General features: G+C 52.9%; 1 protein-coding gene across 1 annotated transcript; it reads right to left on the bottom strand.

Moving 5' to 3' along the window:
- Positions 1 to 19,760: 19,760 nt before the first annotated feature.
- HMGB3 (high mobility group box 3) lies at positions 19,761 to 26,315 on the bottom strand. The gene is made up of 5 exons (XM_054215340.1): positions 26,178 to 26,315; positions 23,193 to 23,349; positions 22,512 to 22,651; positions 21,833 to 22,007; positions 19,761 to 21,273 (listed from the first exon to the last, which is right to left on the bottom strand). Exons 2-5 carry the CDS (start codon positions 23,340 to 23,342, stop codon positions 21,130 to 21,132), a joined length of 609 nt encoding a protein of 202 aa, XP_054071315.1. The 5' UTR covers positions 23,343 to 23,349; positions 26,178 to 26,315; the 3' UTR covers positions 19,761 to 21,129.
- Between the last annotated feature and the right edge of the window lie 1,433 nt (positions 26,316 to 27,748).

Raw genomic sequence — 27,748 nt, forward strand, 5'->3', positions numbered from 1 at the left:
CCATTTAGCCCCGGACAGGACACGGAGGAGCCCTGCAGGGCTGCTCCCGGAGATGGGCAGAGGAGGTTTCCTCCACCCCTGAGCAGACCAGATGAGGGTTTAGAGGTCTCTCCTGCCTCCCGTATGGATTCCAGCAGCCTGCGGTGGTTTAACAGCACCAGGATGCGGTGTTCAGCCGCTGGAGACCTTCAGCACATGCCTTTCCAGCACAGTCTGTTTTCCTTGTTTGAGATTCTGGTCTAGACCCCAGACGACGAAGGTTCATTCCTTGGCACAGCCTTAGACTCCTTGAGCTGACAAACACAGCTAAAATAAACCATTTAGTCCGTCCACGCATAATGGCTGTTATCTTCAAATTAACGACCAACACCTTTTTTCCCCCCCTCCTTGTCTCAATTCTGCGCATGGCCAGGAGGCAGAGTGATTTCCAAACCATTACCAAAGGGGGAAATCACCATTTTCTGCCCGCCACCCTCTAGCCGAACACATACAGCAGCAGTTCCTCTCTCCCTAACATTTTTTCTGTCTATTTGGACTGCGCCGCTATTTACTGCGGAGGCAACACAGCTGTACCCTGTGTGGCGTAAGAGAAGCCCAGTCTTGCAGGGGGGGAAAAGCACTAGTTGCTTCGGCAATAAATAGATGAATACAGCAGCTTGCCCTGAGCTGCCATCGCAGAAGAGATCAACAAACAAGCGGCTCTATTTATGCCATCGTGCTTGCATCGGAACTCCAGACAAACTAATAACCTCGTGTTCAGCCACTTCCCCTCTTTGTCCCCAAAGCAGCAGCCTCACGCAGAGCGCACAGCCCGCTCGCCCAGAATAGGCTTTTTTGTTAATCGCTCAAAAAGCCGTGGACACAGGCCTGTTCATTCAGCTCAACCGCTTAACCCTGCAATCTAAATAAAAAAGGGAAAGAAGGAAAACTTTGTATTCCTTTCGTACCCTGAATATTAAATGACACCATCAATGTTGCCTTGGGACGCGACATCAAACCACTTCCTTTGCTCCAAGACGGGATTTAAGAAGAATGACTTTGAGGCTGAATTGCTGTTTCAAATCTCCCATTTCCCTCTCCCCCCCATCTCAAATTTGAGGATGCAACATGAATGAAATCAGAATTAGCCTTGTTACAAACGAACCAGGGGGGTGACCTAGATTCACTTCGCCTCTCAGAAGGAAGTGACGGCAAAAGTTTAAAACCCGCCATACGGGGCTGTCAGCTGCGGCACATTTAGGTCAAAGTTTGTTGCGATCAAATTGTGCTTTCTGAAAAGGCTTTTACTAGCGAGATGATTTGTATGGCAGTGGCTGAATTATGCATGGGATTTTTACAGCCTCTGCTAGCAAATAACTCCAGCCCTTCCGACAAGTGCAGAGAAGCTCAAGCTTTTCCTTGCGGCATCTTCAGTGGCTTCAACCCAGCTCTGTGACCCTGGGGACACACGTTGTGCTGGGGCATCAGGGTAGCTCTCGCCACCAGCCACATCAGGTAGCATCCCATGCTGTGCCCGGCTGGAGCCAGTCTTGCTGCAGGTCTCGAGGTGCTAGGACAAAAAGTGGATTTTTTTCAATGATCTTATTGAATCCCACTCAAGTCATCCCAAATCAGAGAGCCTGCTCCCAGCGAAGGCAGCCTGGTTGCTGTGCGGGCTGCCAGGGCTGCTCAGATGACAGCCAAGTGGTAGCACAGGACCCTGCCCAAGTGATGGTCACGCTGAGGGTAATACATGGAAATGATCGGGCTGGTGGGTTTGTTGTGGTGAACTGGAAAAAAAAAAAAAAACCCTCAGGGAAGGCTACGACTGTTTATCCCATTAAGCCATGAAGATTCAATTAATGTATTTCAGGGCTAACATATCCAAAAGAATTTAAAAGCTTTAGTACCTGAGTAAGAAACTCCTATGTCGCCTGGCCTTGCCGTAGGGGGAACAGTGTGAGATGGAAACTACTGAGATGCTCTGGGGACTCCCTCCTCCACATCGCCCCCCCTCCCCGTCCCCAATTCGCATTGCGGTTCACCTGGATGCACACCCACCTGCAAGCATTTTGCCCGCACCCGCTACGTCCAAGCTGCTTTTCCAGCTGTGGACGGCACAAGCCCGGCATGGTGTGGGACAAACCTGGCCGGGCTCTGGCCAGCCCAGCTCGCTGGCAGCTGTGTTACCCACCCAGCCACAGCGTCACTGTGGGGACACTCATAGGTGTTGCCACTCTCTTGTGAAAAATCACTCCATTGCCATTGGCAGCTGCTTTCCAACACTGAGGCTGAAATTGCCATGGTCGTCCTCTGCAAGCGGAGAAATAACAGTCTTAAAGAAAACACAGAGACCTCCCTTCCCCAGGCAGCCCCCCTGCAGCCCGACTGTGGGAGCTGTGGCTCGAGCAAGCTTCGGGAGCGCTTGGCACGAACCACCTTGTCACAAGGCAGCGGCGCAGGAAGGACAGCGCGACACGCCGTACTCCAAATATCGAGCTCTTAATTACGTCCCAAGCAGCACCTCTGTGCCTGCAGTAATGGGGGCTCAGCTACATCCGCGGCTGTTAGCGAGATCCTGTTTTGCTTCATCCTCATTATGGGAAATAGCCTGCTCGGATCCAGCAGCCGGTGGAGATGTTTCCTCTCGTGAAGCAGATTGCTTTCTCCTGTCAATTATGAGCAGAGAGCTCGACAGCCCTGCGCAAATTGCTGGGTGAAAGCATAAATAGGAGTACACGGGAACCGATTACAGCCTTGGTAGCACGCTTGCTTAAAAACGGCTGATGGAAACACAGAGGTCAAGAGAAATAAAAAGTGTAGAGGTGATGGTGATGATGGCTGGCCCTGCAGTCCTGTGGAGCCCGGGGGGGACATGTGACCCCTGCAGAAGTGCAGCCGTCCCCAGCAGTGGTGTGGCAGGGGTTAACAGAAGGGCTGCAGCAAGTTGGCTCTGAAGCCACAGTTTTTTCCCCCCAATGAAGAGATTACCTTTCCTCAGGCTATCGCTTTGGTTCCTATCAGCAGCGAGCATCCCGCAGCTGGGAAACTCAGCAGCCCTTGGGGGAAAGGGAAACAATTCCCCCCTCTCACTGTACTCCTACCAGAAGCCCCGATTTCACTGGACACTCCAGCAGACCTGCAAAGCCCTGCGGGATTCATAAGGGGTGAGCGAACAGGTGTCTCTGGGCTGAGGTTTCTCCCCAAACCTTTACTGGTGCTCGCACTGCCGGCAGCTACAGCCCTTACCTGGGCAAGTCCAGGGGGGGTTAAACTTCATCTGAGCATCATAGCCCTCATGGGTTCCCATTCCAGAGAAAAGGATGAGAAAGCATGTGTGCATTTTAACCAACAGTCTCCGAGCTGGTTTCTTCAGCCCTACAGACCTTGCTGGCTCCTCCCGGGCCAGGTTCACAGCCCCCACTGCCCAGCCTGACCCCCGGAGCCTGCCTTTACTCCATCCTTTGGGGAAGGACGTCACGGTGTTTCTTCTGCCCTGGTTTGGGGCTGTTTCAGGCAAGGGACAGCTTTCCTGCCTCTTGCTGGCAGCGAACAAGCTGAGTGCCCATCTCACAACGCTCACCTTGCTCTGCCCTCTAATACATTGCTGCTCATGAACTTCCACTGGTCTTCAACCCACTCCCCATTCCCTGGTCTGATCTTCGGCCGTCCCCAGACCTTCAGCCCATCACCGTAAGGTCCACGCCAACACCCAACACACGCGTGAAGCGTCACTCACACTCACTCCCACCCTGCCCATCTCTTCAATAGCTCCATCCAGAAATCTCCTGCTCGGCATCAGCTCTGCGCGTTCACACCCATCAGCATTTTTGCAGGCTCTGCAGCAGGGTATTGATCCCTGCTCCTAGAGCAGGTCTATCTGAAGAAAAGCCATTGCGTTTGCCTGGGTGGGCTTCGAAAGCTGTCCCTTCTGTGCTGTGCAGATCCCTTCTTTGCCTTTCCACTTCTGCTTCCCCACAGACCCACTGGGAAGTGGCGTTTGCTCACCCGCCTCACCCCAGCCCCCTTGCTTTCCTTCTAGGCCTCACAGGCAGAGCTGCCTATGATTTATTTCCTTGTATTTAACACTGCTAAGTCAGAGGCACCAGAAAACTGCAGCTGGCAACTTCAGGCTGCTTTCCAGCTCCTCCATCCAGACCTGCCAGCAGACGTTTTCAGTTTTGGTTCTCAGATCTCCATTACAGTCTGGTCTCAAAACAGCGAATCCACCAGCCCTCCAACTGTGCACGTTCGACTCCACAGCCTCAAAGCTGTTACAAACGAGCCGCAAGTTCCTCCCGCTCCTCACAAGAAACGGGTATCCCTCCGACGCGTCTGTCTTTGGCGGAGAGCAATCCCCTGCAGATCTCTTTATCACAGTTTGGTGCCTGGTTTTCCCTCCTACCCCATTGCAGGCTGGTAAGCAAAGGCAGCTCCTCAGATCTAGCGACGTTAAAATTCCTCTTTATCAGTAACTCCACTTACCTCTGCAACAAGGTGAGAGTTGTGCTTGAATTTCTGCTGCTTTCCTGGAGAATTTAAGCAACGCTGAGCTGTAGGTGCATCCGTCCTCCTGCTGCCTTTCCCTCGGCTCCCTTCTCCCGGGAGCGCTCTGTCCTTCCTGCAGACATTTCTGGACCCAGGTTTTATTCAGTCGTGGAGGAGACACGAGAGCTGTGGTTCCTAACTCACACGAGATTTCACTTAAATTTGAACTAATAACTTGAGAGAAGAGAGATGGGAAGAGAAAGAGAGGGATTTGCATGTCTCAGGTTCACCCCGCTCTCCTACAATCTGACTGAAGAAAGCAGATTTGGAGATATTAAGTCAGTTATGAAGTTTAACTGGGCTGCATACATTTAAAACAAACTCCCCAATAGATGGAATGAACCCCCTCATCAGGGTTTGTCCCTGCTCCCGGCCGGGGGCTGAGCACTCTCCCCGGGCAGAGGGGACCCAAGCCTGGCAGGCAGCACGCACAGAAGAGCCCAGAGGAGAAGGCAAGGCTTGCTGAAGGAAAGCTGGATGCCGATCCTAGGGAGCAATACAGACAGGAGATACAGAGAGTTTGAAATTAAATATAAATTCAACAGTGGAAAAAGCTGCCAGAGGTATTTAGGGTTTGTATATGTATGTTACATATATATACACACACATATATATAAAGACCAACAAATCCTATCTGTATGCAATATGAGCAAGATGTTGCTATAGTAATCTTAATTTTACATTCCTTACATTGAGAAGACGACTGCAAGTTGTTTGGCACCCAGACTGTCTTTTTGTTATAGCATGTGCTGGGTTCAACCCAGTGGGACTCTGTTCTCCGCCTCTTAGAGCTATGGCATCAGAAATAACTACTAACAATAACATCATCGTCACTACACGGCAGCCTTGGATTCAGTTTCCTTTTAAAAAAAATTCAAAAAAAGAGGAAAAAAACCTGCCTGTGCACATTAGCGTGGATTTTAGGCTTGGACGTAGACATGTGCCTGAGGATGGGCAGGGACCCAAGGAGCAGCATTGGAAGTGGGATGGGGTGGGAGGGTCCAGGGTGGAAGTGGGTGAGCAGGGGGCAGGAGGAGCAGCGTCTGCTTCAGATTTCATGTGGCACCAGCTGTAAATCAGAGGTGGCCCTGCCCAAGCCGGCAAAGGCACAGGGGTACCAAAAAAGGATGGAAAGCAAAGTGAGCCTCCAGCGCTGCGAACACGCCACTCACGCTGCGGTGGGAGGTTTCTCCACAACTCGATGTGCCAGCATGGGACGAGGGCTTCCAGCCCACCATGAGGGGCTCTGCCTGCAAGATGGGGATCTAGAGCTAAAATTCAAACAGTTCTCTCAGAACTGCCCCCCTCTCTGGTAGGAGCCCGGCTCGTTGGAGGGTGGTGAGGGGGCACCCACTGAATGCTGCCTGCACCCCTGCCAGCTGCGCACGGCCACGCTGCGAGCATACGTCCACCCATCGCTCTCGCACAAGACATCTTCAAGCAGCAATAAAGGCCATGTCCAGGGCTCTCCGTCTACCCTGGCAGGAGACGAACAGCTTCACGGTGGTGAAATCTCCAGCAGAAAGCACCCCGGTTCCGCACCTACCACCAAGATAGGAGCATCCTTCTTTCGTCTCCCTCGAAGACCAAAAGCAACCGGTGCATTGAGGCCACCCCCCGCACCTCTGCCCCACCGCAGCTAACCCCTACCTGGGTCCCCCCTCCTGAGAGGGGCTGGGGGCTGCATGGGGGGCTACAGGCCTCCAAAAGCCAGGGATGTGAGCCCTCCTGGGGAAGAGGAGAGGCAGCACTTTGCCTCCCTGGCTTTGCTGGAGCTTCAGGTGGCGACAGGCTCAGGGGAGGTCTGAGGTTGGGGATCCACGCGAGCCACGGGCACGTCCCGTGCTCTGCAGAGGCAAGCACTGCCTTCGAACATCCTCACCCAACAGCGGCTCCGGGCGCGTTTGTTCTCTCCAGATTGATGGTGTTTACCACTTCAGGCATCTTCTCAGTCATCTATGATCTCTGGCCGCCAGCGGGTCTCTTTGGGACATTGAGTGACAAGTATTGTTACAGTGCCAAGGAGATGGGACTCTCAACTGCCTGCAGCAGGCAGATCGCCGCAAAATCATGATTTATCTGGAGTTAAATTAAGTTATGTCTCTCTTCCCTGCCTGCCCTGGCAGTGGCTGCATACAGGTGTGTCGTATTTCTTCCTCTAAAAGGGAAAACACAGGGCCATTTACCAACGGCTAGAGATCAGAAGGTGCCCAAATGTAAACTCCAGGACAAAGCTCATCTGAGCGTAGTTGAGGGAGGGAGCTGACAAGTGACAAACAGCCGGAGCTGAGTTCGCTCTATTTTGGCTTACGCCATTGCTTGGGGAATCACGGGAAGGGAAAACAGGTGAATTATTGTCACCTCCAGACTTAAACAAATGGAGGCTTCAAACAAAATTGCATTGCTTAGACATTCAGAGGGGGAAATATTTACCTCGCGTGCAGAAATAAATGTTATAGTTTATGAGTCATATAAAGCCTTTTATGCTGAAAATCCCTCTCTGGATGAGGACAGGGATATTTCTCATTGTGGACTTGATCCATGCAATTTATTTGCAGAGCAAAAGGATCAGTGAGGGCCTTATTCTCCAGAAGATCTGGCAACGGGAAAAGTTCTACTGGGGGCTGGATGTCCACCTGTGCCTCCCCATCCCAACTCACGCAGGTCCTGTCGCCCATCCAGGCAGCCCCCATCACCCCTGTCAGAAGAAGCTCCGGATACTTCTTTGAACCGAGGGTTTTGGAGCCATGACGTGCCCGGCTGCAACAACAGGGTTGCTCTGCCATGTGGCTGCTCCCCAGGACCGGGGGATGGAGTGCGGCTGCAGCACCAGGGGCTCCTCCAAAACCCCCTGTTCACAGGCAAAACCAGGTTTCAGGGGGGCACAGAGCTGGGTTCGGGGCACACGAGGAGCGGAGCCAGGTGGAGCACAGGGACAGGTAGGAGGAGGGTGCTCTTCTCTGTCTGCAGCCCTGGGTGCCCACCTCACGGGGACACAGGGTCCAACCACTGTCACCCGCTCAGCTCCCCCCAGCCCGTTAGAGAGATGTGCGCGTGCACAGACACACGCACGAATGGATGAGCCAAAGCTGTGAGACCCCAGCCCTTGGGATGCACTACACCCAAGCCCCTGGCACCACATCCCAGGGAGGGAGTCAGCAGCAGATGCTGGGAACAGCAAAGGCAGGAAAAACTCATTCATGTGCGAGGCGTCTGGGTCTCGAGGCAACCGGCAGCGAGTTCAGGCGGCGCAGAATGAGCCTGCCCCAATTCCTCTGCCTTTTGGGAAAGACATTGCTGTCGCCAGAGCCTCACGCCTTCCAGAAAAGCACCATTCCCCCTATTGCTGATGATTTATTTGGGAAGAAGCCTCATTTTTCACTGATCATATTAGAAGCACAGAATGGATTACAGCATGGAGTAACCTTGATAGCTAAGAAATTCAGCGTATGCAAATGTGAGCCTTAAACGGCTCTTTCTGTGAAAGATTGCCTGTAGGGGGGACATCTTTGCGATACGGCACCAATGAATAGACCGGTATTTAAAAGCAGGGACTTTGCCACAAGCCAAAATATATGGTCTGCTGACATCTACCAACAGCAGCTTTTCTCTGTGAGCACAACAGGCATCTCTGGCTCTGCAACCCTGCTCGCTACACTGCGCAGCCCCCTGCCCGTTGGGATGCCTGGTATACCAGCACACGTGCACCAAAAGATACCAGGCTGCTAAAAGCAAACCACTAAGGCACCTGCAGCGTCCATGAGCTCCCGGGCCCAGCCGTACCCTTCCCTCGCCCCTGAACTGCAGCCTGAGGGTGGCCAGGAGGGAGCACCAAGGGCCTGGGTCTGTTTCGTCCTCTCCCACCTCCGCCAGCCCCTCGGAGCTCGGGCATTAGAGCGGGGCAAGCACAGGTATGAAGAGGGATGAGGAGAAACTCGTGTTTTCCCTGGACTGATGCTGCCCATGGCCTGGGTCCCCTGGTGCCAGGCTGCAGTGAGCATCCTCCCTTGGGCATCCCTTGCGGCACCCAGGCTGGACCTGCCACCTCCAACCAGCGCAGGGATGGACAGGGATGCACAGGGATGCTGTGCAGTGCGTGGCAGCTGCCTGAAGATGGCAAGCCAACACTGCGGTTTATAATACATGCAAATAGCCCCGCTGGAGGAGGAAGGGGGCTCCCTACAAATAAGAGGGCTATAATTTCTTTGCAGCCCCTGTAACGCCAGAGCAGAATTTAAATTGCGGTGTTCATCAAACAGGTCTGAGCCTTTTTTCTTTCCTCCTCTTTGTTAAACACTGCCCGTCTTGCAGAATTCCGAGCGGTGCTCCTGGTACTGCACCAGTCCTCAAGCCCAAATGCAAAGTCTGAGGAAGAAATTGCAATGCATCCTTTGGCACCAGGGAGCCATAGAGCTGGTGTGTGCATGCAATAATTTATCCTAAGCCTTCTAGTGGCATTTTATGTCTTTTTGCTGTAGTGCTATTACAGCTTTGATTACTCCATTTTTATGTTTGTCAGCACAGCATATGGGCAAGATAATTTGTATTCAAAGTATTAAACTGGTAATGTAAATTATTAAAGACCCAATTCATAAAAGCATTACACACCATATGCAGATTTCTTCCCCTGAACTCTCCCCTCCTCCTCCTCCCCATTTTGCAGACCCGGCTTCACGCCGTTCGAGCGGGACTACTGCCAGCTCCCACCCCGTGGGCACCAGCTTCGTCCCAGTGGACGTCAGATGAGGACCCAGCACCTTCCTCTTTCTGCTGTCCCCTGCACAACCCATTTATCTCCAGGTGCCTGTTGCCCATCAGCTCATCTCATTTCAGCATCTCCAAAAGCATGACAGAGAAGAAAACGTGTTCCCATTTTCACCCCAACCCCCATTTGCTGCAGAGCACCCTACAAAGCACGTACATCTCTGAGCATGGCCATTGCAATGAGACCTTGGAGGGGGCATAAGGGGAGGAGCAGGTGAAGATGACCACTGTGGCGGTCCCATCTCATTGCCTTTCTGGGGCTCCACGACCGCAGGACGATGCCAGCTTGCCACTGGTTTCGCAGCGGGGGCTGCCGTTCCTGTGGGCAAGCTCCTAGCCCTCGCGGGCAACAGGTCACCTCTCCCCATGCTTATCCCCAACAGGATTCCAGCAGCCGCTCCGAAAAGGCTGGGGGCAGCAAAACCTGCCCATCCTGCAGGGAAATTGGGCTTTTCCGCTGTAACCCCTGCAATAACGGGCAACTCATGTCAGTGGCTGTTTACCAGACCATACACAGTACCACCATGTTGAGCAGATGCCGTCTTCTGTTTTTCTCATTACCAAGATTTAATGTCTTATAAGCTTATTATTGACTGAGGCTTTAGGCTTTCTTCAGGGCTGAGGCCAAGGGGAACGCAAACTCCCAGAGGCTCCTGTTTGCAGGAGCATCCCCCTCCGAAGCCGTCAGGACCAACCCTGTGCTCAGGACTGCCTCCCCCAAACCTGGACCCCTCTGCCTTGCAGCAAAGGCAGCCCAGAAGGGCAGCGGGGACATGCAACACGCCCTGTCCCTGCCATGGCGTCCCCTGAAACCTCCCAGCACAGGGAAGTTCCAATGCATTGTGCTGCCAGCGATTCTGAAAAGTGACATTAAACCGGAGCAAGAATTGGGGCCATAAAATGCTTAACCGCTCTTAGTCTGTGTAAAAATCATGCAAGTCCCCCCCACAGCACCCATACGGTTTTCTGGCCCTTCTTTTCAGGAGAAACACACTCCTCCTCCCATCCTGGGGGGAAAAGCAGGATTTTGTATCCGTCTCTTCCAGAGGTTTGGCATCCAGGGGCCCCATGGGTGAGATGTACCACTTCTCCAGGCCTGTTCCTCTCGAGCCAAATACTGCTGCTAAGACAGACCCAGATGCAGGCTCTGCGGCACGCAGGCACCCAGCGAAGGAGCCGGTTCCCCTGTGCGTCCACGCACTGCCCGGCGCTCACAAATCGCTCGCAGCAGTAGCTCCCCGAGCTCACGCAGAGAGAGTGTAAGGACACCACGTGTCAACCCCAGTAGGACACGAAGGCACCCAAAACGTTAAAAGGCTGTTGGTACCTGCTGGGACTCAGCTCTGCTCCCCTGTCAGGTCTCCCCAAAAAAGAAAGAGCCATTTTGCCAAAAATAGACAATAAAATAAGGTAGTGCAACAGGAGCTGCCGGCCATCGGTACTGCGCGGAGGCCCAGGGGCCGGGTCAGCATGTGCGTAGCTAACATGTAAAACAAGAACATCCCACGCAACATACAAATAACGGAATCTCGGTCCTTCCCTTCTCTCCCTGAATTTTGCACGTCTTTAACACAACACAGGCACGTTTCACCGAGTCAGCGCTTTCAGCGGATGCTGCCACACGGCTGCATTGGGCTCACTCCTTAGTCCCACTTTTAATTCCCTGGGGCATCGTGTCCGGCAGTGACTGGCATGTGTCCTTCAACCACCCTTTATTAATGCTCTGCCTGGGTCCCCACTGCCCTGGCACCTGCAGCACTGATTTCTTCATTTTTTTTTTAATTAAAAATCCCCTCGCTTTTATCATCCCCAGCATGACCCAAAGCGCCACCAAGCTCTTGTATCTGCGTTAGGGGGACGCATCTGTGCCTGGAGGTCCCCTCTTTACTTTCCCCCCAAACCACTTCAGCTTTGCCAGAGATGGGGCAGGGTGGGAACTACACTGCCCTCCTGACCAAGGCACCTACCCCAAACATCTCGATGCCGGGTTGCTCAAGGTGACGTTTCCCCCGCCCTGGGGTCAGGCGTGCTGCCGGTCGGGCAGCAGTAGGTATTTGGCAGGAGCCCTGCGAGGCTCCAGCTGTGCACGGCCGCACTGTGGCACCTTACAGCTGTGGCCAAAATTGAAGCTGCCAAGGCAGGTTGCCCAGGAAGGGCATGGAAACACGAGCAAAGCAAAGCGCTGGAGACGGGGGAGGAGAAATGGAGCACACGCCAAGAGGCTGGTAAAGAAATCGCTTTTGGGGGGAAAACAAAAGCAAAACAAACCACTCTCTGGCTGTTTCTCTTCCCAACATATTTGGGATTCCTTCTCCAATATGGTGTTTTCCAAAGGGCAAAGGCATTTTTTCAACTCATATTTCATCATCAAATGAAGAAAACCCCACACATCTGTCCCCTCTCCACCCACGGCTTTGCACTCCGAGCCACGTCCTTGTGCCCACAGGGGGATGGGGCAGGTGAAGCTGTCCCCAGACGGATGGCACCGCCCGTGGCAGATGCTGGAGGTGGCAGAAGCAGCCCTGTCCCATAACAATGGGCTCAGCCTGAGGAGAACCAGGGTGCGCGCACGGGAAGGGTTTGGAAGCCCCAAGTTTCGTTTCTCTCCTCCTCTCCCATGCGTTTGCCTTTCTATCGGGCTCTGCCCAAAGAGCGGGGAGCACCCTGCGAGGGAGAGCCCGAGCATCCGCCCTCTGCGTAACACCAGCCATGTGCAAAAAAAAAACCCCAAAACCTCAAAGCAGCAGGCAGCAGTGGTTGTGTGCAAACAGCGCCGTAAAACCCCAGCGCATCCCTCCAGCTTCAGAGGGCGAGCTGCTCCCGCTCTGCTTGCGATGGGGTTTGTGTTAAACGCACAGAGCCCTGCTGGGGAGGGCAGGGTGCTCCGTAAATAACAACAGAAATTGTTATTTCAGAATATATCCGCAGAGAGCAACCGCCATCCCGGCACGCTGTTCATTTTCGGCGCGTATAACCCATATAATGAAGACGCAACCCACCCCAGCAGACAAGCTAAACAGCAGGCTTCCAGATGTCCACCCTGCTCGCCCATCTCAGACTCCTAATCCCCTACTTTGTCTGAGCTCTAGCTGATTTCTGATGCATTCAGATTATCCAGCGAGCATAACTGCTAGTGAACATCTGAATATTTCCCCCCTCCATCTCACATTTCACCTTGGAGGAGAAGCACTTTACAGAGTCCAGGCCCCTCTTTATCAAGCCAATTAGTGTAACACAAAAGCAGTGAATAGGACCAGGCAAAGCTCAATGGCCTGTAAAATCCCCAATATTTCGAGATGGGCTGAGGCCAAATATGACCGTTTTCGTAAAAAAAAGGAAAAGCCAAGGGTGAGTAACCAGAGCGCTGGCCTTTCTAACCGCATTAAAAAAGAAAACCCAGCAAATTCATCTCACATACAAGCCAGTTCATGTATCGTAAAGGAAAGTTTACAAACAGAACGGCTATAATTCCTCCTATAACATTGGAGGACCAAAGTTTGCAAGGAACAAAAGGAAATGATTAACAGGGGAAATATGCATGGTACAAAAAAGACTTTTTAGTCCAAAAAGGGATGTCCATATTTAGAAACACTTGATTCCTGTTGTCAGGGCCCTGCTTTTTCCTGAATGCTTTTCTCCCCCGTGAAAGAAAAAAAAGTCACAAAGGGAGTTTGTGTGCAGCCATGTCACATGCGGGCAGGGCACCGCTGATTTTCCTCCAGGATTAAGGGAAAAATGCAAAGATTCCAGAGCAAGCAAATAAATAAATAAAAACAATCGTGTCCATATTTAGGAGACGACTTTTAGCAAACCATCAGCTGCTCCCGCAGGATCCCCTCTCCCCCCACGGGCACCCCAAGCCCTTGTTGGAGTTGCTGCCCCCCCCAGACCCTCCCCGGGGGCTGCCGGAGCACCCACCTCTGCGGCGAGAGGGCGGCTCTTGCTTCCCCTGCGCTGCGGGGCTGGAGGTGATCCCGCTCCGGCTCCCAGAGGTTTGCAGCTCCGCTTTGGGAGAGGCTGTCACCCGGCAGCTCCGCAGCGTGCTCCAGCACGGCCCTGTCACCTCCTGCGAGACCCGGTGCCCGAGCACAGCCTGGGATGGGGTACATGGGGAAGAGACCCTACCAGGGTGGCTCCGAAGGGCCAGGAATCTCATATTTAGCAGGATGAGAATGTATATATGAAGGCGCTTCCCATCCATACATGATTTAACACCTTATCTCGCCCCGCAGCAGCCTACTTCTGTCCCCTGCCATGAGAAGGAGTTCCCAGCGGAGCCCAACAAGCTCGCCACAGAAACCCAGCACAGCCCTGGTACAGCCCAACACATTTCATTGGCCACAACCATCTCCACGAGAGGCCTGAGCACAAGCAACAGACATTTTCGAGACCACCTGTTCCCTTTCATCTATACGAGCTGCCGAACCTCATCTTGCAGGGCCAGCTGTGAAATACGGCACCATATGGTCCCCGATACGGAGAGAGACCCTGCGGGCTGGATGCCGTCTGCTCAAGACCCAGAGACCCCGCATCCCTCAGCCGCCTCCCACTCCCATTTTCCACCTCCATCGTGACCACTCAAGCTCCACGTGCGCCGGCTGGTCCAGCACGCTCCCAGCTGGCAGCAGCTCCTCCATCGTGGGAGCCTCCATCCTCGCCCCGACGCTGCCACGAGCGCCAAAATCTCAGGGGAACAGCACCTGCAGGTGGTCTGAGCTGGCACGCAGCAACAGCCCACACCACCTGAAGATCTTGCCTAAAGCGTTTGGGTAGCAGGAAGACAGGCCAGCCTGCTCTCAAAATTTGGGAGTAAGTTATATCACCTCAAAGAAGCTATTGGGTGGGATTTGCTGACTGCGGCTGCTTCGCTGGGCAGAGGGAGAGCAAGAGCAGGGAATGGGAAGAGGGGAGGAAACAGATGGGTTTTTAAAATGGGTCTTTAAAAGCCGAGATCTGCAAAACGGCACCTGGAAATAAGCGTTGTGGGGGCATTTATTTGGAGGGGTTGGGGGGGAACAAAGAGAAAAGGTGTTTGGGGGCTTCTTTCCACGTCACACATGGAATGATCAGCCTGGACCGCTGTTGGAGAGTCGGGTTTTTAAGACATCGCCTTTCAGTAAATGACGAGTGTCAAGGGTCATCTGCCCTGGGTCTGCAGGAGTACTTCTTGGTGCTCCCCACAGGTGAGTAACGGCATGTGGAAATGGAAATCGCCATGGAAATGGCAAAGGGTAGAGTCTGTAAGGGAGACACCTTCGCTTTCTCCCCAGGCAAAGCACTAAGAAGGGAACAGGAGAAAACAAACAAGGCCAAGTGTTCCCACGGCCAAAACCATTGAAGGGCTTTTGAAAGTCGCCCTCAAGATTCAAAATACCAGGTCTGGTCTAGCTGATTTTTTTGCTAGACAACTCTCTCTAGTGGGGAATCCCCAAAGAATGAAACATTAGTGACAGTGAGGAGTGAGACATCTTTAATTAGACAGTTTAATGCTATTTGCTCAGATTTTATTCCACTTCCAGAGAAGCCCTTGGAAACAAGGGTTCCCTTTAAGACTTTTACTGACACCTTGGTCTTTGAGCTTGGTCTGAAAACTCTCCTAGTAGCTTGCAAAACTTACATTACTATACAAAGCAATGAAATAAAGCAATGGCTGACCCAGCAAGTGCTTCCTTTTGCTCCCCCCGCTACCAGGGAGCGACCTCCGCCAGGAGCTGCAGGTAGCAACACCTTGAACAACTGCAGAAGCCAAGCCCCGGGAAGGTGCCCAGCCTGAGCTCTAAAGCTTAAGAGAGCAAAACCTCACCAATGAATTCTTTAAGAAAACTGGAGACCAAATTGCCGCTGCTCCCACCTTTCTCGAGCCTCTTTTGTAAGACCATGAATTATTGCTGCTACACCCCAGGTAACACACAGCAAAAGTGCAATGACGCAGTAATTAGCGGCAGGCAAGAGACATTTGTCTCAAGCAATCCCCAAACCACTTCACCCTTCTACACGTATTAATTTTCTAAACTAACGTAAAGCAAATCTTAAGCTTCACGAAGAAGCAGTTAAAAACACTTACAAGGAATAAGCTCTTACAACAACAAAGCCACCAGGCCATGCTTGATTAATATTTTAAAAAAGAGCTTCTTATTTTTTTTTTCTGACTTGAAATACCTGGGGGAGCTTTACAAGGGGAGGGGCTGGGAAGAAAAAGCAGCTTTATCACTTGTAGCATCCTACCTGGCTCTCTCCTTACACAGCTCGGCTACAGCAGCCTGCCCAGGCTGCGACACCCGCAGAGAGGGGCTGCTCCTGATCCTCGGGCGTCTCGGTGGGGAGAGCCCAGCCAGGAGCAAGGTGAGGTGGTGTACCTGTACCAGGTACGGGGACGGAGCCACGGCACTCTGCACTTCAGGGGCTGAAAAGTCACCACAGCAACCACCATCAAAACACACGGTCCCACTGCAAGGCTCGGCTCCCAGCCGTGATTTTCCTGGCTGCTGGATTCAGTCAGGGACATGAAGCCACCCATGTCGGAGGACACAGTTACAGGACAGGCATCCCCTTACCACAGTCAGTGCGGTTCCGCCTCTCAACATCCACAAGACAAGAATTTGCTTTCATGCACCCCAGCCCCCCCAGCACCAGGATTGCTGCCCCACGCAGTGCCCCGGCTCCCCACTCCCGCAGAGGTCACTTGTTCTCTCTGCCCTGCCTTAACAGAACGACTAACCCTGGGTTAGCTACTTCACAGGCGTTTCTGTGAGGCCCTGCCATGTCCAGAAACAAGAGAAGGAGGTACCCACCACCCAGGAGGTGTAGCCGTCAGCTCTAGCAGGGCTGTGGCTGCTTCCTCCTGCCTAATTTAGGGATGCAGGTGCAGGAGGGCACTCGGGGAAAAGCTCTTAGCAGCAGAGAACTCCAATCAAGGTCGTTAGCACAGGCAAGGAACCACCCCTTATCCACATCCCGCTTTAGCACGTACATCTCAGACTTATCAGAAGGATGAGACGTTTGCGGAGCGCTTTGAACACAGGTTGCCAAATGCTGGCCAAGCGGAGGCCGGCACACAGCGTGCTCCCAGCCTGCCGAGAAGGGATGAAGACACTTCGTAGAGCATGAAACCCCCGCTGGACACACTGGTTATTGGTCCCTTCTCCCCTGCAAGCTGAAATATGTTTAGAGAGCAACTGATGGGTAACGGGGTCTCCAGCACACTTTGTTGTGCGGCACAGCTGCAATTTGCAATTCAGTTTATTGCATTAAAAGCTGGCGGAAAGAAATAAATATGTCATTTGTCACAGTTCCTCCCATTATCTCTTAGAGGAGAGCGAGCTCGGGCTCACACTCATAGAGGGGAGAGTGGGGCTTGTCAGAAAGCGACCGGCAGCGTGGCCATCAGCGCAGCTCTGCTCTGGCCCCAGCAAAGCCAGCGGGGACGTCCCACCCCAGCCCCTTCTCCTGGTCCAAGCCCTGCTTCCCGAAGCCCTCGTCAGAAAAGAGCTTACTTGGGGGACGTTTCCCTGCCCGTGGAACAACAGCCTGAGCGAGCAGAGGGAAAACACAAACTCGGGGTGGCTGCCAGAATTGTGCTGGAGGCTGGAAGCGAAAAGCCGTTCACATGCCACCGCCTGAGCCAGGGCCAAGAGAAGCCCTCGCACCTCGCTGCTGCTCCTGCAGGTCTTATTAGGAGTGAATAAAACTATATAAAAATCAGCCGTTCAAAGGCAGCAGATAAGAGAGGTGTTTCGACTCTGCCTGTATCCCCAGTACGATCCCCAAAGCAGACTCTCACCTTCCTATGGACCTCCGTTAGAGCTGCAGCCGTTCACTGCTAATTGATTCAATATGCATTTGGACTAGGATTTTTAATTAATTTTATTACGGAAAAATTAATGCACTGCTTCCCCACAGATGCATTAGGATACCGACATGAGCGGTAGGAAACCAGCTGGCAGTGTGGTTTTCGTCGTGGCTGCTTGGGGGGATCAAACCCCACACCAGCGGTGGGGCTTTCCCCATGCAGTCCCTCCCCCGGAGCCCCCCCCTCTAGTCTAAGGGCTCACACCAAGTATTTACTGCGTTTCAACTGAATTTAGAAACATATAGGCTACAGAGCAGCGGGAGAGCATCGCTCCTCTGCCTCCCGGGTCGTGCTAATAGACTGCCGGGCTCGCTTTTGGCAGTGGCGGGATCGGGCCTGTGCAGAGCAGCTGGGCAGCCCCGTTCATCCCGTCACTCTCCCAGCGGGTTTGATTTCCGAGGGACGTGGGGCATTTTGGTAGCGAGCATGTTCTCGAGACTACGTACAGTCCTGAGCGCAAATCAGACAGTACCAACCGTGGGAAGTGGGGGCAGCACCCTGCCTGCCTCTGCCCATCCCTGCCCCGCGTCCGCACCGCCAGATGTTCTCCCTCGAGGAAAAGCTCTCACACCTCTGCCACTGTTTTGGGCACCCGGAGAGACCACCCCATCCAGTCGAGCAGCGAGAAGGCTTTAACAGCTGCGGCACTGCACCGTCCCTTCTTCTTCACTGAGCTCCCTCATCCTCACATCCCACCTCAGCAGGCACGGGGTGGGAGAGGCAACAAACCACATTTTGGGGACACAAGCGGTCCCGCAGACAGCTCTGTCCGATTCACACAAGGAAGAGTCTTTCTTCATCCCTCCCTTTCCCTCAATCTGTTTTATCGTTACCCTTCCCTACACATAACGGAGTTAATAAGAGACATATTTACTCTGCTTGGCTTGGGACTAAAGTCAAACTAGAAGTTTTAGCTGTACCGCAGCCCAAAGCAGAAATGTCTGCTCTGAAACACCACAAGCATTTCAAAGCAGAGAGAAAGAGCATTTGGAGGGTGTTCTATCAAAAAACATGGAGCTGGGTGAAATTAAGCAGTTCCCAATATTTGACACGACATCTCAGAATGCAAACAACAGTGGAGGGGGGAGGAGGGGGAGGAAATCATGTGTTATTTATATACATTCACACGATGGTATTTATGAATGGCAGAGCATTGGGGGAAGAAACATCGTCACTACATCTGCAATATCCAAATTTGAGTCCCTGGAGTCCTGCACTAGCGTTGTATTGAACGGCATCCCCGAGACATGCCATATTTTAGGAATTTGCGGAGCAGGAATAGGTAGCACACTGTAAGGTCCAAGACCTTAATCAAGCCCTGCAACTCGATAGATTTCCAATAGAATGAAGACAAAGAGGTGTCAGCTCTAGTTCTTATTTGCTAACACTATCGATAGGGGCTCAGCTCACTAGCAGTTAATTCAAAGCCAAGCTCGATTTGCACAGCAGTGATCTACACTAATTCCCATATGTGGCTAAGGGGAGATTTTGCCAACTAGACAATAGAAACAGTATTACAGCTCCTGAAATGATGCCATCGCTTTTCTCTTCTGTTCCACCACTTCCCCATCAAATTTCCACGTGCTGGAATCTCCACTCGTCATCTCCCTCGCACCAGAAGACGCGCAGAAAGGGTAGCGAATACAAAGGTACCTATTTCTTTTCCAGATGCAGCTTTATTGAGGCTTTTAAAAACGCAACTTCCCATAAAACGGGGGCCAATTTCACACTTTTTTTTTTTGTGTGCATTGAAGACACATTGAAGAATTGCCCTAATTAAGCAGTTATAGAAATATTTCTAAGTGATCCAACTGTAACTTCGCCTTATAAAAAAAATTGCCACATGTTGCTTCGTTTGGTAAGTGTTATTAGAGTGCTTCATCCGCCACTGAGTTCTGCTTGGTTTTGTTTTCAGGTCCTAGTCCATCTCAACACTAGATCAGACCATTTTGCCAAGATGCTACGGTTGTTGAGCAGTCACAGGAAGCCAGATGTGCTACCCAATTAGCCAACGAAGCAGTTTTATCCGCGTTAGAAGTAGCAGTTACTGCCTGTAAGCCTGGCCCAAAGGAAGGGGTGGCAGCAGCCTGTACCCGCAGTTTACACTACTGAGTTACCCCGTTCTCCTCATCAGCTGCACCCGGCAGCCGTGTCTTTGACCTGCTATTAACGCCAGTATCCTCACACCCCCATCTCCTCCTTGCTGCCAAGCAAACACCCACTAGCTACAACCAGCACAAGGAAGGAATTCCAGGGTAGCGAGGGGGTGCTACAGTTTTCCCAGTTCGTGCAGTTTCCGTGCTAAGGAAAAATGAGGTTTGAGTCACCGGCTACAGACCAGGCATTACCTCTCCCTTCCAAGGGCTGCAAGACATCCCCAGCTTGGAACCGGAAAGACAGCAAGTGACTGCGGCACAGCCAGCTGGTCACCGAAGGGGACAAGAGACCTGCGTTGCTCCCCCAACCCACCTCACAGCACCCGACGCGTGTTAAAACTTGCGTCACTAGAGAAAGGACACAGACTAAGTACCTGCTCCTACTTCAGCGGGGAGTTAAGACTAGGCGCCTGGCTCCTGCCACGAATTAAAATGCTAGAAAAAACCACAAGTCTGAAACAGCGTAACACAGGACAAAAAAGGCACATTTTAATATGTACAGCAATGCATTTGGGCTATAAATTTACCCAACACAACTGGAAAAAAAAAATCCAAACTATGCTTTTATACTTATTTCATGGTGTCAGCCTCATTCCTAGCCACCTACCTTTCTCTGCATCTCTGAATGCTGCTATATACACACACAAACAAACAATTACGTCATGAATGTTCATTTAGGCTCCCAAGTTCAAGTAATAAAGTTCAAACTTGCATAGCATCTTATGCCACTCAGCCATAAACAGTTACGATTGCATATTAGCTGGAGCAGCCATCTCTTTCAATTCAGCCAGTTTTGGCTGGCCACCATTATTATTTTTTTTTATTATTTTTTAATTTTTTTTTTTTAAATCCTTGAGTCAGAATGTTTCCTAAGTCACCAGCCCTGAGGGATGCCACAGACTTCAAAATGAACCTCTTGCTGTTGTTAAGATCCTTTTAAACCAGAAATTTAGAGTGTTGTCAAGAACAGTTTTAAAAATGTAATACTGTTTATTTTGCTTCAAAAACATTTCAGCATTCTAAACATACAAAAAAAACAGAACGTTGCAAATTCGTTTAAGTACAGAGTGTTTTTGAACTTCAGTTGCTGCACTGGCTCTTCACTTGGTTGACGATGAAGAGATGTCTACAGTTTCAGTTTAAAAACTACCGCACTTAACTAAAAAAATCCATACACTTCTCATGCCAGCTGAACCCCCTTCCACAACTAAGAATGGCAGCAGAATGCTATTTCACTATATACAGAAAGACAACTTTAAGCTAAATGGACGCCCACTGTAGTGTAAATAGATCTACCCTCACAGTGCATGCTTTGGGCCATGGCACCCCGGGGAACGTACAGCCTTTCCAAGTAATCACTGCTCCTCTAAGGCATCATAACTCTAAGCATGTACCACAAGAATCTGTCTAGTTTTTACAAACTATAGATATGTACAGTTTATAACCCAGGATTTTCTAGCCAATAACCATATAGTAACACCACCTTACAAATTAAAAAAATGCTTGAAACATTTTTAAATGCTTTGTTACACCAACAGCAAAGTGCACAGAGTTAGGAGAACACTAGAGCGCCTTTTCATTTTAAAAATGTTTGGAAATATGTACAACTTTGATACAGTTTCAGGGTGCTCACTACACCCATGGCCACTTCATGTAAACCAGTTACAATTTCTAGAGCACTTTTAGAAACTACAACGCGATCGGAATCCAAATTTTTTTTTTTTTTAATTAAGCCTAATAAGGGCAAGAGACACCATCTCAAATAAGAGGTGCTTCATTTATGGTGTTTCCCCTACTCTATGGTATTCACATGGAGACAAGTATTGTACAGTTTTATTCATCATCATCATCTTCATCCTCCTCTTCTTCATCCTCCTCCTCCTCTTCGTCTTCTTCCTCTACCTTTTTCCGAGCAGCTTTGGTCGCTGCTCCCTTTGCGCCATCAAACTTTCCTTTAGACTTGTAGTCTGCAACATCCTGCAAAGTCAAGGGGATGTCTTAATTTGCTCTAAGCAGCAAGCACACACAGCATTTGTACAGTGGCGGGCGTTAACCTACAAGGGACTGGCCTTCCACAGCCGCACCCCCAGAAGGGGACACCCAGCACTATCGTACACAGGTATGCAGACACCTAAGCATACTCCGCTGCCTCCTGATGACGGAGGCCTCGAACCCTGCGTTCATCGTTACTTCTTTGAGGAGGAGAAGAGAACCCAGCCTCTCTTAAAGGTTTCCTGCTAACGGGACACAGCTCCTTTAACGGCACGGCAAACCCTTTGCTGGAGCAACACGAGCAGCCGCGGCTGCGCATCACGGGGGAAACCTCTCCCTCCTCGCCGGAGCCCGCCTGCGGCTCGCTAGCCTGCTCCAGCCCAACGTACGCGGCGCTGGGCTACCCTGCACACAGCGCGATGAGAACAAGTCTGACAGCCGGAGATGCTCGCTACGCTGGGGACGCTTTGGCTGGGTCTACGGTACAGCCACACATCAACACGAGAGCCGGTAGAGAAGAGGCACAAGTGAAAACTAGCCTTACCTTCTCGTACTTCTCCTTCAGCTTAGCTGCCTTATTGTTATAAGGCTGCTTTTCACCATCACTGAGGTTGTTCCACATTTCGCCCAGTTTCTTTGCTACATCCCCGATGGATATGCCAGGGTTTGTGGACTTGATCTTGGGGCGGAACTCTGAACAGAAGAGGAAGAAGCCAGACCTTGGGGAGAAGCACCAGAGGACAGTCAGCACCGCACCCAGGGAGCGCCCCCTTCCTCCGTCCCTCACTCACAACACCCGCACCCACAGGCTGGGTAGAAACACCGTCTTACCCACAAAACCAAACATGCTTTGATTTTACTGAGACCCAGACTTGCAGCCTTCACCCAATGCTGGTTTTAATCAAGTGTTGTCTATCTCTCCCCATCCAATTTCATCTTAGATGCACAAGTCTCACTGTGACCCGGTCATTTCCATGTCTTCCGTCACCATGAGATTAAGGGTACCAAGCACTGACCATTCCTGTTAGTGCTCTACATGCTCAAGATTAGAAGCTGCCCATTAAGATTTACAAGCCAGTATCGGTACGCTATTAATACCACCAATACTGCTATACCAACAGGATGCCCCATCTACTTCCTTTATGAAAACCCATCAGCTGTGTTACAGGACATGAAAAAAAACCCAAAAATACCTGTGCATTTAATGCTATAAAGTTACTTACGGTGGTCGTTTTGGGGCATTGGGGTCCTTCTTCTTCTTGCCACCCTTAGCTGGTCCATAGTCCTTCATTTCTCTATCATATCGTACCTTATCAGCCTTTGCCATTTCATCAAATTTAGCCTTCTCCTTGCTTGACATGGTCTAAAAAAAAAAAAAAAAAACACCAAAAAAACACCAAAAAACAAGACACCAAACCTGGGATTACCCAACTGCTCAATAGCTGGCAAACTTTAAGTAAACAAGCCAACACATAGAGACTCGATAGGGGAGTTTCAGAATTTGTTTGTTTTCTAACTGGACACCTTGGGGACGAAGGTCCTGTACCGGCGACTGCAGCCACCACTGGCATACCCAGCCGGACGGGAGCAAGGGGAATGGAACAAGTACAGCCAGGGTCCTCCTTGAGGACACAGGCCTGGAGGGAGGTGGCTGCCAAAGGACGCTGCTTGGGAACAGGAGAAAAGGCCAGGCTGCAGGGGAAGCACCGGAACGGGCAGAAACACTGGGCTGACGCCTTCACAACCATTACAGGAATCAGCAGCACCCGATCAATGGCCGAGACACCCAGCCAAGAACGGCACACAGACCAAAACAGCACCGGCTCCCTTCGTGTTCAGACACATGCACATCATCCTAGCCGATACCACAAGTCATCCCATCAGGAAGTCACAAATTCAGGTACCTTCCACCTCTCCGAGCACTTCTTGGAAAACTCTGCAAAGTTGACTGGAACCTCTGGGTTCTTTTTCTTATGTTCCTCACGGCACGTCTGCACAAAGAAGGCATAGGCAGACATCTTGCCCTTGGGCTTCTTCGGATCACCTTTAGCCATCTTGACTCTGTAGGGAAGAGGGGAAAAAGGGGGGGGTAAAAAAATAACAAGTAAATATGTGAGAATGTGTATACGTATGTGTGTATATGTATATGGTGTGCATATGTTTTTATATATATATACACGCATACCACTGTCCTCCGAAGCGTTGTCCCATCAGTAACACATTCCTTTCTTCCCCCCCAACGCTTCTTACCACCCCCAATACAGAGACTTAAATTATTCTTCCTTGACACTTGCGTTGTAGACTTGAGCCAAGTGAAACCGGCCCCTGGATTTAAGTTTTACATTGATACCTATTTACATCATGTCCAAAGACTGGAGACAGGCTATTAAATACACACACTCCAGCCCATTAAGAGTTATTTACGAACTAATATAAAATATTTGTTTTAGTTGGCTACCGCACCGGGGCTTGAGTGGCATGTGCAGTGCCAGGCTATGACTTATCCCTTTAGGGGCTGGAGCGCTCACGTTAGCAGCTGCCACCCAGGTAAAAAGGCAGGACAGATTATTCCCCCCTGTAAAAGTGCAATAACCTTTCACATATCAGAAGGCGTGCAAAGAAAGGCTACTTTTAAACACAATGGGACCCGTGGAGCTCTGCGAGGTGAGCAGCGCTTGCTCGTGCTCCACCAAGTGACACATGTTCGGAGGCGTAGTGGTCAGTGCGGAGATGTGATTAGCAAGTCACTGAGAGGACGATGCTAACTTTTGGGATGTATTTCTTTCCCCCCGCTCCTTTCCCTGTTATTTTCTTTCCCCTCAAAGAAAAAAAATAAATAAAATAATAAAAAAATCCCGCAGCAATATTTCCTACTTACAGCTTCTCAAGCGTTTGAAATTTTTTTTTTTTTTTATTGGTGCAACGTTAATATTTAATTGCGCCCATCAGCCCCCCGAGCGCAGTTTTAAGCCGCCCTCTCCCGCCGGTGCCCGGCGGGGTCCCCGCTCCCGCCGGGACACGGAACCCGCCTGAACGGGGCTGGGGAGGACGGGACCCGGCGGACAGGCCGGAGCGGGGCCGGGGCCGCCTCCTGCTCCCGAAGTTGGGGGCGAGCGGCCCGCGGCGGCCGGCCTGCCCTCCGCTCCGCTCCCGCCATCTTCTCCCCCCCCCAGCTCCCCGCCAAGGTCACCGCGGCCGCCGGGCTCCGCGTCGCGGGGCGCGGGCACCTGCGGCGGGGCCGGGGCCGGCGGGCGGAGGGGGCAGCGGCGGCTCCGCCAGACGCCAATAATTCATCTTCCATTTTGTGAAATGCCTCCTGATGAAAGAAAGTGCCCCTGAAATGCGGCGGGGCGGCGGGCGAGGGGAGCCGGGGGGCCGGGCGGCGACCGGGGGCGCCGGCCCGGCCCCGGGGCGGCCGGTGCGAGCGGCAGCGGGGAGCGACGGCGGCGGCGGCCGCCGCTCCGCGCCCAAGGCCGGCCCCGCTCGCTAAGATGGCTTCTCCCGGCGCCGCCGCCGCGCCGCCCGAACAAAGCCGCGCTCCCCCCCCGCTCCGCCGCCCTCGGCCCCCCGCGCCCGCCGCCCCCGGCCCCGCCAAAACGCCGCCCCCGCCGAGAAGGGGCTCCCCGCTCGGCCCCCCGCCGGGCGGCGGGGGCGGCGGGTCCGGGGCGCGGGCGGGAGGCGCTCTTCCCCCCCCCCCCCCCCCCGCCTAGCGCAGCGCTCTCTAACAAAGGCTCCCGTGCAGCCATTATCGCCGCCGCTACGCTCCTCCGCGCCGCCAGAAAAAAAAGAGTGCGGAGAGCCCCGGGGCGGCCCCCCAGAGCCCGGCCGAGGGCGCGGGGCGGTGGGGAAAGAGGAGCCGGGGCGAAAGCGAAAGGTTTGAGCCCCCCGCGGGGCGCCGGGAAGGAGATTTCCCCCGCCGCGAACCCCCTCCCCATCCCTCTGCCGCTTACACGTCTTTCTTCCCTTCGCCGGGGCTCTCCAGCGCCAGCCATATTAATGCCCACAGCACGGGCGGCGCGGCGCGGGGAAGAGGCGATGCGGGGCCCCGCCGCGGGCGCAGCCCCGCCGGAGACACCTTCCCGGGCAGGGGAAGAGCGGCGGAGGCAGAGGCGAAGGGATCGGGGGAGTTTGGAAGCGGCGAGAAAAAAAACACAACTGCTTCGCCGGGACCGACGGGCGCAGCGCGCAGGGTTTATCCCTGTCAGATGCTAAAGCGACAGCCATATTAATGCAGAATAAACAGCGGGCACGGCACTGCGTACGGCCAACAACTTTCCCACCGCCGCCAGCCCCACCGAGCCCACCCGGGGGGGGGAAGGGGGCAAATAAAAGCCGAGGGCGCCGCGCGTTTTGCCGTGCGACATTAGGAGGCGGCAGAGAAAAATCCCTGCCCATGCGGGGGAGAAGAGGAGTTAGTCCCGGTGTAGTTGCTGCACCAGCCATATTACTCTCGGCGGTACGGGAGCCCGGCGCGGAGAAACCGGGTTGCACCGGGGACAGGTAGCCCCTCCGCGCCCGGGGAGGGGGGGGGTCCTGGTGGGGCAGGGGAGGAGGACGGGGGGCAAACACTGCACCCCTCCAGCTGCGCGCAGCATCTGCCCCGGCACCACCGATCCCCTTTGAGAGCGGGGGGGGAGGGAAAAAAAAAAAGTTTTGGGTGATTTTCCCGATTTTTTGAATTAAAAAAAAAAACCGCACAAAACTCGAAGGAAGGAACGGAAAACAACACAAAAAAAAATAAAAACGATAATAAATAAAAAAAAAAAAGCCGGGGGGGCAGGCAGAGCGGAGGGGCGAAGGCGGGGGAGGGGGGGGGGGCAGGGCGGGGCGGCGGCAGGCCGGGCAGGGGGCAGCCGCCCCCCGAAAAGTTGCGGCGGGGCTGCACGTACCTGTATTGTTCGCGGGAGTGTGGAGGGGAGCGGGAGCGCAGGGCACGGCGCGGGGCTCGGCGCGGCGCGGCTCAGCCTCGCGTTGGCTGCCTACGAGAGCGGCCTGATTGGCTGCGGGGCTCCGCCGTTTAAAACAACCTCCTCGCCCGCTCATTGGCCCGCCGCCTCATGAATATTAAGCGCGGCCTCCCGGCGGTTGGCCGGTGCGGGTGAGGTCATTCATTCAAAACGAGCGCCCGCCGGGGAAAGGGGAGCGCGGCGGCGCGCGCCAACTTTCGCCCCCTTTCCACCTCCCCTCCGCCCCGCTGCGCGCCCCGCGGAGCCCCGGCCACGGGCCGGGAAACTGTCCTCGCCACGTGGTGGCGGCTGCCCGGGGGGAGCCGGTTGCCCCCGTTCACCTCGGAACGGATCGGGGCCGTGCGGTGCTCAGTCACCCCACCGCCACCCCACCCGGCCTCCTCTGCGCTGTCCCGCAGTGATGGGCAACGCGGAGTTCGGGCTCCGCGCGCCTGGGTGCCCTGTTGAAGATGAGATCCCCTGGGAGAGCAGGGGGACGAGGGGTAGCCGCATCCCCGGGGAGACGCGGAGCCATGGGAAGGGACAAGGGACAGCGACGGCAGCATCCCGGGGGAGAGGGTGGGAACCCGGGGCCTACAATAGCCCTTTATTGCTAATTTCTGCCCTAAAGCCGTCAGGGCCCGATTCCAATTTCAATGGCACTGTTTGCAGAGCCGCTTACTACTGTGCATAACAGGGAGGGAACTGAGCCCAAAATAAACTCTGCTGACAGTCCCAACACGCGATGGATGGAAAAGGAACTACAGAGCGAGAAACTGCGTGTTTGTTGGGGTGGGAATCAGAGAGTTTTACCCACTTGTTTGTCAAATAAAACACCAAACCAATTAACTTGAATTACTATTTCTAACCTGCTTCCTCAATTTGTTTGGTATTGACTTTCTAGGATTTGTTTGTTATTATAGACGTTGTTATTATTTTCCTTGTATACAAGGAAATGTGTAAAGATGCCCTTCTGACTGAAACCAACCCAGTGTGGCTCTGGGGCCGAGGGGACAAGAGTTCCTTTGGCTCTCTTGGAAGAGCTGTTTCCTATAGGGCAGCTGCAAAATGGTTAAACTGGTATTAGTGGCTGACCACAATTGTTGGTTGGCTCAGGAAAAAAAAAGCTGTTATTTTAAGGCTGGAGCGGTAAGACTCAGAAACCACCATATACTGTTATGGGCTGGGCGTAACTGCCACCCTTCTTTTATGATAGCCAGAAGAAACAGTTGCCCTCTTTAAGGAATAGATAGTGAAAAGAAGCCTCCACCCTGGGCTGAGGCGCTGACAGGCAGTGGGGTTTACCCGATACTGCCCTGTGGAAGCGCTTATGGCTATAACAACATATGGTCACAGGTTGCCTTTGCCGGAAGGGATCAAAACAAAACAACTGATGAGACATAGAGGAGTGCCAGCCTCCTGCTGACAGATCCACTGGGAAGCGTGCAGAATTTCACCCAGGATTTTAGCCAAGGTCCTGCCTAGATTTCTCCCTATGGGTACACCTTCTCAGC

The sequence above is a fragment of the Rissa tridactyla genome, chromosome 9 (genome assembly GCF_028500815.1).
Source record: "Rissa tridactyla isolate bRisTri1 chromosome 9, bRisTri1.patW.cur.20221130, whole genome shotgun sequence".
Classification (NCBI taxonomy): Eukaryota; Metazoa; Chordata; class Aves; order Charadriiformes; family Laridae; genus Rissa; species Rissa tridactyla.